The 9624-nt window shown below is 47.7% G+C and overlaps 1 protein-coding gene across 1 annotated transcript; it reads right to left on the bottom strand.

Moving 5' to 3' along the window:
- Positions 1-635: 635 nt before the first annotated feature.
- Positions 636-8912, bottom strand: rnf10 (ring finger protein 10). Its single transcript, XM_027277407.1, has 17 exons — positions 8777-8912; positions 6681-6865; positions 6389-6591; positions 6193-6283; positions 5905-6089; positions 4733-4869; positions 4495-4649; positions 4281-4415; positions 3984-4206; positions 3764-3897; positions 3564-3681; positions 3386-3487; positions 2597-2734; positions 2413-2504; positions 2263-2320; positions 1407-1577; positions 636-1323 (listed from the first exon to the last, which is right to left on the bottom strand). The coding sequence occupies exons 1-17, from the start codon at positions 8850-8852 to the stop codon at positions 1250-1252; spliced, it is 2277 nt and encodes a 758-aa protein (XP_027133208.1). The 5' UTR covers positions 8853-8912; the 3' UTR covers positions 636-1249.
- Between the last annotated feature and the right edge of the window lie 712 nt (positions 8913-9624).

Here is a 9624-nt window from a genome sequence, read left to right as displayed (position 1 = left end):
GGTTTGCGCTTTCAAAATAAAACCAAACACTTAAGCAATAATGATTTATCTCGGTAGTACTTTCAAAATAAAACTATAAATAATAACAATAACGCATGTTCCTGTTAGTGCTTTCAAAATAAACAAAAATCTCATAATGGTATACTCTGGTTAATACTTTCAAAATAAAATCAACACGAATAAATGTCGTCTTCTGTTAATCCTTTCAAAATAAGTGTGCATTCTGGTTAGTACTTTCAAAATAAAAACCAAAGTCAGATGTTTTAATCTGTACAGTCACGACAGATGAGGAGCCAAAATAAAGTTCATGTTTTAAAAGTAAATCAGGTTCAGTTCAAATTATTAATTATAATAAATTACTCTGGAAGACGTCACGTGTTTCTAATATTCATTTATTTACCTGTAAGTCACTTCCTGTCTGACGTTGAGCTAAATGTTGCTGCCTTGACACACCTGGACAGAAGTAATGGGACGCTTCCTCAGATAACATAAACAGACTAAAGAAGACTTCCTGTTTCTATGTAACCTGCTCCTTGCCCGGTGTTACGAACCAGGCGGTCATCGTGTGAAACATGAGCTCAGCGAGCTGAGAGCGCCACCATGTGGCTCAAAGTACACACTGCACACACACACTCTTTGATTGTGCATAATATTTTATTCATTTCATCAGACTTCAGTCCAAACTGCTCAAATTAAAGAACCTCCAACAAAAACACGTTTTTTAGTTTCACTGAAACGCGTCGACGCCGACACACTGAAATCAAACTGTGTGTGTGTGTGTGTGTGTGTGTGTGTGTGTGTGTGATGTTAAAGGTTAGTAAACTACAACAGAAGATGACTGACAGGTGAATATACTGGAGCTCTGTTTAATCTCTTTAATACAATACTGTGTTTCCTCTCAGCGGCACCGGTCGGCCCGTGAACTCTGCGACAAACACTGAAAACATCGTCTAAAGCTGAAGCTCCAGGTGGATGACGTCCGAGCGTCCCGCAGAGATTTAAAGGTGCGACGTATCTGCAGCTGGCTGACTGCTCCTCCGATATAAAGCACCGCGCAGTCGACCCGGACATCACGTGAAGGACGACAGGAGGTGAATAAATATGGAAACCAAACTCAGAGCGGACACTAGAAGCAGCGGGAGCTTTGGCTACACACTAAAACTGATTTCCAACAGCTCCACAGAGACCTGCGGGAAGTGAGAGAGCGGGAAAATCAACTCAAAGGAGGTTAAATGAACTTCAGTGTCGTCTACTTGGTGTGGACCATCGACGTGCTGAACAGAAGCTTCTGCTTCTTCTTCTTCTTCTTCCCGCCTCGCTCGTCTGAAACAGAAGACGACACAACGTCAGATCAAAAGTATCGACGCCTCGTTCACCGTGCGTTCGCTCGGCGATGGATGACTGACCCGGGTCGAGCGCAGCAGGCTGCGGGGGAGAAGCGGCGCCGTTGTCCAGCTGCAGCAGGGCCTTCTCGATGGCCTGGCTGAACGAGTTCTGGAAGCTCGGCACGGGGACCCGGTCCGACCCGTCGCTCTCTCCGTCGCTGTCCGCCGTCGCCGGAGGAGCGAGCAGATTATCTGCACGACACGAGACACGGCGGAGAGACAACGGGTTAGACGGGAAACACACGTATCAGTTACTCTGACTGAAATCCAGAAGTGTCACCTGACTCAGGTGGATCCACCTGCTCACTTCAGATCAGTTCCACATTGTCATCAATGAACTTTAAAGAATTCAAAAAGTCTGTCAGCACCAAAACATTTATTTATTTTGATGGTTTGTTGGAAGAGTCGAAGCGTCACGCGACGTGGAAAACGGTTCATCGAGTTCAACTAAAACTTAACAAGGTCCCGTCAGAGGAAAGTTACGTCGTTACGTCGTCTCTGCCTGTATCACTAACTTTTGTCTGTCACTCGCCTCTCACAGATCTGATTGGCTGAGCAGCGTCACATGGGATGGACTTAACTCACAATTGTTCTGATCCACAAAAACAAATACTGTAAAGAAGAGATTAGAAGCGGCCGATCATTCACTGACTACAGGTCCGGACCGGTTAGTGACCTCTGCTGTGTAGTTGCAGATTGTAACCCCCTCCTTTCACCTCTGTCCTGGCTCGGTTTGGTTTAGTTCTGGTTCCACATAGTTCTGTCCCAACAGTCTGGTTTTATTAAATGAAGATTAAGCAGTGTTCAGTTTGTCTGTCCTGCTCCTGGACTGTCTCGTATAATTAAACGCCGAGTCATCAGACTGACGACCCTTCACCTTTCTTTGGAGTCATCCTCGGTCCAGCATCAACTCGGGCTTTCCCGTCTCTGAGCATCTAAACAGGAAACAGAGAGACGTCATGTCAGGTCGACATGTTTACATCTGTATGACGCTGTGTGTGTGTGTGTGTGTGTGTGTCATACACACCTGTGCAAAGGACATACAGTGGGAGTCGTCCTCCACGCTGCCCACGACAGGTGAAGAGCTCTGACCGTTCAGACTCGGGAACGTGATCCCGTCTGAAAAACAACAGGAGAGGAAGAACGCTGAGGACACAGAGGTCAAACACAGGCGGTCGACTCACTGAGGAAGAAGACGGCGAGGCTCTTACCTGACGTGGGGCTGCTGCTGAGCGGTGAAGGTGGAGCGAAGGTGAAGTCGGGTTGAACTGGAGGGCTGCTGCTGTAAGGCGGAGAGCCGAACGCTGGGAAATGATGAAGGTTCTCTAACCCAATGTGGACTTCAGGATCTGTGGAGACAAAGACGGAAACAAGGAGGTCAGCACTTTACCTCCGTATTTGGAGTTCCTCATCACCATATTTGTACATCCTGACGCCACATTAGTCTAGGCCAGCGTTTGAGCGTTACTGTCTTTCCTGTTGTTGTCGTCTGCAGAGTTAGTCTGGTTGGATGACGGACGTTCTTCAGGACGTCTCGGTGCATTTAAAGCAGCAGGTAACTACACCCAACACTGCTCTGCCTCAAAGCTGCTGTCGACTACATCTATTGTTCCCGAGCTACAAGATTAAAGATGATTTCACAAATGCAGAGTTTGATTGTGTAAAGAGAAGAAATGATTTCATTAAGAATTAAAGTTTATAAAGAATGAAATATTGAAGCTTTCATTCATTTTGTGTCCAAACACGTCGCAGACTCGACAGATGTGGAGCAATCATCTTTCATTCATGTTGAGTTTACAAGAAGACACGACTGATTCGACGAATTTCTTCTCACTCGACTCAAATTGTGCAAATTTCTAAAGGAAACTGATGAAACTCCGACAGTTACACGTTGACTGTTGAAATCTGTCAACAGACGTCTGCTGCTCAAACACGTCGTTTGCATCTCGGCGTGTTTCAGGACTTCAGTCATGTATCCCAGGATGCGTCCTCGTACTTACACTTCCCCTGCTTCTTGTTCTCCTCGATTTCAATCCTCTTCTCTCGGCGCTTCTCGTCTCTCACCTTCTTCTGCCTCAGACGCTTCCTCTTCTCCAAGTCGTCTGGAAGATTGGAGGGAAATGTTTAATATCACGTGATAATCTGTGACGTCACATCCTTTAAAAAACAAAAACAAACCTGCGAAGGTGTCCAGAGTTTCCTTGGAGATGATCGGCGGCTGCAGAGATAACTCACAGATGCTGAACTCGCACGTGAGCGGCAGATGAGCCAGATAACGATGACGACGACGGATCTCCTGAAACCGACGACACGACGGACAGTTAGAGACAGAACACCGGAAGAAGCAGCAACTACAGCGCGGTGATCTGAACACCGACCTCAGTGACCGTGTGTCCGACGATCTCCACCACCGTGGCGGTGATGGAGTCAGGGCTGGCCTCCAGGCTGCCGTACTCTCTCAGCAGGCAGCGTACATTCACAGGATGCAGGAACATCTGCTGGCAGTCGTCAGCTGGAGGACAGACGGTGACGAGAAGGTCAACACGTGATGATCAGAGGAAACCTTACAAGACCGCGGCCGTGTGCAGGTGTACCCACCTTGGTAGAAATAGTAGTAGGGTCCGTGCACCACTCCGGTGGAGGGCCGGCCCGGCTCTGCTTGGGTGGCCGGGCTCTCCTCATCGGGCTGGGGCTCTGCGGCCTCTGGAGACTCCTCCAGCACGCACTCCAAAACGCCTTCAGGGAATCCGGGCAGCTCTGCGGCGTCCTCCGGGACTTCAGCCACCTCGTCATCGAATGCAGACGAGTACTGCAGCACCGGCTGTGGAGGACAGAGACTCGTCTCACTGATCTCACATCAAACACTGACAACCAACATCAGCGGTGAGGACTCACCTTGGTGCTGCTGCTGATGTTGGTAACCACGTCCTCCACGGGAGGCGGAGGAGCTTCATCCAGAGTCAGAGCGGAGACGTCGAGGCCGTCCACGGCGTTCACCTTCTGCTGCTTCAGCAGCGCCTCCTCACGCTCCTGAAGTCACAGAGAGTTCATCATCATATGATCGCATGTTTGCTTTCACGGACACGTAACGTCAGGTGGCGTCAGTTACCTGTAAGAGACAGAGGGCGCTCTGGATGAAGCAGCCCTGGGCGTCCTCTTCCTGGCTGAGCTGAGCCTGCAGGACGGCCTTCTCCTCCGACACCAGGCTGAGGACCTGAGCCGGCGAGGTGAGCAGCAGCTTGGAGTACGGGCTGAGGCACGCGTCTATAACACACACAGGATGTGACACGTATGAAACATGAAGCGTCTGTACGTAGACGCGATTCATCCGTCGGCTCGCCTCTCACCTCCGAAGCGAACGGGCTCCTCGACCTTCACCCACTGCGAGCTCGGCATGGCCACCAGAGAGCCCTTTTCTCTGCGCATCAGGCGCATGGTGATGACGTCGCCCGCCACGTACTGCCTGGTCTCCATAGCGACCACACTGCAACAAGAAACCGACTGTTAGACGAGACACAAACAAATGAAACCGCCCCGAGTGTGCCGGAGGGGACACTACGAGTTCATTTTTATTTAAGCTGCCTCGATTGGTCGGTTAATTTCTGTTACCGTGGAGACTGTGGAGGTTTCAACACGCCAGTTTGGACCTGAACTATCGAAGACTCGTGCAAAAACTCCACCGGGCCCGACGTCTCCGTCACGTCACACCCGTCTGACCCTCCAGACTTTAACCACCAGGATTTCGCTGCCTTTTTTAAAATAGTTGCGGCCTGATGTTGCATGAGGTTTAAAAAAAAAAAAAAAAACTACGCTGAAAGTTGCTCTTTACATTTTTGTTGTGATTTTGTTGCAGGTGGAAGTGAAAGTTGCGATAAGTTGCGATTCGACAGTCGCGCCGGGAGCGAGGGGGCCCTGGAGAGGGCGCAGCGAGAACTAAGTCCACGGCCCCGGGAAGCGGCGAGGTCCGGGCGGGAAGGCGCTGTAAAGCTCGCCACCTTTGCCCCGAGCCTTTCCAAGAGGAAATGCGCCCGTCGGACTGGGATTCGGCGCTGGGCTCTTCATTAATCACAGTTTTGTTCACGTAAGTGAAGCGGAAGGCAGTTTGGCAACATCAGCTCAAGCCAATGATCGGTCAAAGTTGCGGAAAAATGGATTCACTGACGTTGTGTTGAAGTTGCAAATCACAACATCGCAAATTCCTGGAGGGTCTGTTTCACTATCTCAGATTTGGAGCTTCTAAATGTATTTACACATTTAGGCTACAAAGTTAAACGGTTTTATTTTGAAAATCCACCGGGTTCTCTGTGCTGTGTCTGACTTCCTGTCAGTTGGAGCTGTGTCTGCAGATCGACGCGCGTGTTTAAACTCTGTTTATTCTGCTTTGCGTCGCCATCAGGCGGCATCTTCGGCGGGAACCCAAAGCAGCGTTATCGCTCTCTCCAAAGCCGCCAGACTTCGACTGTTAGATGTTTCTTTAGCACAGCGGGACGTTAGTTTCTGCTTCTTCAAACCTTCTCACCTCTTGAGGTCGGCGGTGTGCACGGCCTCGTAGCAGATGGGGCACTTGGACCAGCTCTTGTCGCTCAGAGAGAGGTAGTGCAGCATGCAGGGCCAGCAGAAGATGTGTCCGCACCGCGTGATGCGGGCTGCCAGAGGCGGGTAGAGGCAGATGGGGCAGGACGGCACCTCGTGGCTGTAGATGCGCTGCACACACACACACACACACACACACACACACACACACACACACAGTTATCATCAGTGTGTATCAGCAGCGCTCGCACAGCTCGGCTGATCAAACACTCACCACTTGCTGCACACAGTCCCAGTTGACCAGCGTGTCTGGATCAGTGAAGTGAGCCTTGTAGTCCTGATCATCCGTCACCACAAACTGGCAACTGAAACACACACACACACACACACACACACACACACACACACACAGTTAGGTAACACACAAACACACCTTTGGACGTCATGTGACCTGTGGGCGGGCGCCTTACTTGGCCTGCAGGAAGAGCTCCTTGTTGAAGGGCTTGTGCTTGTGGCCCCATTTGTTTCGGCGTCCCCAGTAGGAGTGTCCGACGTCTCCGACGCCGCTGCCTCCACGAGGTTCAAAGGTGAAGTTCAGCAGGTGGTTCAGGCTGATCTTCTTCGGTCCAGCAAACTGAGCCGGGCTAAACTCGGCCCGGCGCGTCTCTGCTACCTGTACAGGTGGAGAGGGAATGAGTGAAGCCGTGTTTGGACTTTAAGCTGCTGCTGCAGCGCTCCTGAAACATCGAGCCATCACCTCACCTCCTCACGTCGTCCTCCACCTGTAGCTCCATACTGTCGCCCGCCTCTCTGAGACGGTCTCTTGTCAAAATTCTTGCTTTTCTGTGAACTGGTGCGGCGAGGGCCGGCGGGGAAACTGTCGGCTTTGGGGAAGGAGGGCTCGCGCTTTCGACTGTAGCGCTTGGAGCCTCCATTATTCTTACCATCTACGATAGAAACAAAGAAGAAACACGTCAGTAACCAGGAGAGTGACGGATGTAAACACCTACGAACAATCCAAAACTGCCCAAGAAACGCAGAAAGAAGTCAGTTTGAGCTTCATGGAGAGAAACCGGGTTGTGTTTGACGTTTTAAGTTGTATTATACAACAAGTAGTTCCAACCGAGCGATCTGATTGGTCAACTAGACATTTATGATACATCAGCATCCTTTTACCGTAACATTCATAAAAGCTGGACCGTATTTATTATGGTACATTTCTGGCAACCACAGCTGACGAAACATTCACTTTGAGAGCCTCAAAACATGAAAACATTTTGTTATCTAAGCTGTAAAATCACAACATCACATTCAAGCGCCAACAATGACGATAATGCACACCTCAAGGGAGCAATTACTGGCTTCAACGTGGAGGTATTAGTGTTTTATATCATCATTAGTGGAACCAGGCCGATAATGATGATTATTACCAACCAGCTAGTTACCAACTGAAATAACACAAGTTAACTTTTTTAAATATATTTTGGGGCAAAATCGGCACTTTATCCGTGCCAACAACGACGATAAAGCACAACCTTGAGTGTGTTATTGCTTAATAAAGGCACAGGTGAACCTCCGTAGCTATTTTCTAGCTTCAACGTGGAGGTGTTTTAGTGTTTTTAACGCAGAGGAACAACTTCCACACATCTTTAGGAAACATGTTTAGACTTTTAACAAAGTTAAAATGTCATATTTATTTTAAAAGTAAATAAATGTAATTATTTGTGTTATTTAAGTTGTGTGTGCGTTATCTCCATTATAGGCACGGCAACCTTGAGAGTGTTATTGTGTAATAAAGGTACAGGTGAACCTCTGTGGTGTTTTTCTGGCTTTAACGTGGAGGTATGTTAGTGTTTTTAAACATGTTTAGACTCCAGAGTCGACTTTTAACAAAGTTAAAATGTCACATTTATTTATTATGTTTAACGTAACTCCATGGAAACAGATAATGGGAGCAAAAAAATGTAAATAAATGTAGTTATTTATGTTATTTAAATTGGGTGTGCTTTATCTTCATTATTGGCACAACCTTGAGTGTGTTATTGTGTAATAAAGGTACAGGTGAACCTCTGTAGCATTTTCTGGCTTCAATGTTGAGGTATTTTAGTGTTTTATATCATCATTATTGGCACTTTATCCAGGCCGATAATGATGATTATTACCAACCAGCAAATTACCAACTGAAATAACATAAGTTACCTTTTTTTTAAATATATTTTGGGAAAAATCCGTGCCAACAACAACTATTAGCTATTTTCTAGCTTCAACGACTCATATCCACCGAGAGTCGACTTTGAACAAAGTTAAAATGTCACATTTGTTTATTACGTTTAACGTAACTCCATGGAAACAGATAACAGGAGCAAAAGAAAGTAAATAAATGTAGTTAATTATGTTAATTAAGTTATTTAAGTTGGGTGTGCTTTATCTTCATTATTGGCACGACGATAAAGCTCGAGTGTGTTATTGCGTAATAAAGGTACAGGTGAACGATGTGGAGGTATTTTAGTGTTTTTAAACATGTTCAGACTCCACCGTAGTACAGGGAGTTTAAATAAGATGCATGAGACTAATTTATTCATATAAACAGCTGTTAAACACGCAGAAAGTGGCTTTACTGAAGGATTACATTATGATACTGGTGTTTATATAATATCACACACACACACAGGATAACAGACAGTAGTGTGTTATCCTGTGTGTGTGTGTGTGTGTGTGTGTGTGTGTGTGTGTGTGTGGTCAAATGTTTTGACCGTGACGTCAGCTCTCCAGATAAACTCTCTGTGCGGTGCTTCAGGCCCCGCAGGCCCCGGGGGGCCCCGCACACACAGTGACACATGTACCCGGGGAGCGCTCACCTGTTTTGGGCTTAGTCTCGCCAGGTGCCGGGCCTGTGGAGCTGGAACGGGGCGGAACCTTGGTGCTGGAGTCCATGTTGTTGTTGTTGTTGTTGAAGAGGCCGAGCTCCGAGCAGAGAGCCGCCGAGCTCTCTGGCGTCAAACGGGGGAACGGAGCAGGAAAGCGGCGGGCTGCGGTGAGTGCGGGTCAGGCGACGAAGGCCCTGATTCATTTCTGTCCGACGCGGAGACCCCATCACGGCGACATCTTGACAAAACAACCCGGGAGAAAAGAAGAGACACGGCGGCTGCGTCTCAAGCTATGGCGCCTGCTGAAGGAGAGGACGGAGGCTCGCCGCGCGGGGCCGACTCCCGCGAACAGACCGTCCGGTTTCTCGTCGACGGGGAACGGTTACCCTTCAAGAAGAAAGGCGGGGAATGTTTTCCAGAGCCCCGGAAAACGAGACGAGAGACGGTTTGGACCGAAAACACAGAACCGACACGACGAACCTGCACTAATGGCGACGGGTCGCCAAGCAAGAACCTCAGAGGCCCGGATGTGTCCTGTACATACGTCACTACGGGAGGGCCAGGTGCATCATGGGACATGTAGTCAGCTCTATATAGGTACAAATCAGGTGAACAATACAGTGAGTTATCAGTGCTAAAAATATTATCCCCCTTTTTTTTTTTTTTATCCAACTGTAATGTTTATGTTTTATGTTTAATACTGTACATGGTTACTTACATAAATAAAATTAATAAAAAAAATAAAAGTAATTATATAATATAAGATTTATTAATAAAAATATGAACAAACAAACCTAAATTATTATTTCAGTTTTTATTTAAACATTAAATTTTTATTA

This window comes from Larimichthys crocea, chromosome III (genome assembly GCF_000972845.2).
Source record: "Larimichthys crocea isolate SSNF chromosome III, L_crocea_2.0, whole genome shotgun sequence".
In the NCBI taxonomy this organism is placed as follows: Eukaryota; Metazoa; Chordata; class Actinopteri; family Sciaenidae; genus Larimichthys; species Larimichthys crocea.
The sequence above is the reverse complement of the archived record's forward strand: the minus strand, read 5'-3'. Positions and strand labels throughout refer to the sequence as shown.

Coding starts and splice junctions, on each gene's coding strand:
- rnf10 (XM_027277407.1), bottom strand. CDS start 8,852: ATGGACTCCAGCACCAAGGTTCCGCCCCGTTCCAGCTCCACAGGCCCG. Junction 3,898..3,983: donor CTACTACTATTTCTACCAAG/GTGGGTACACCT, acceptor TCTGTCCTCCAG/CTGACGACTGCCAGCAGATG. Junction 3,682..3,763: donor TCGGACACACGGTCACTGAG/GTCGGTGTTCAG, acceptor CGTCGGTTTCAG/GAGATCCGTCGTCGTCATCG.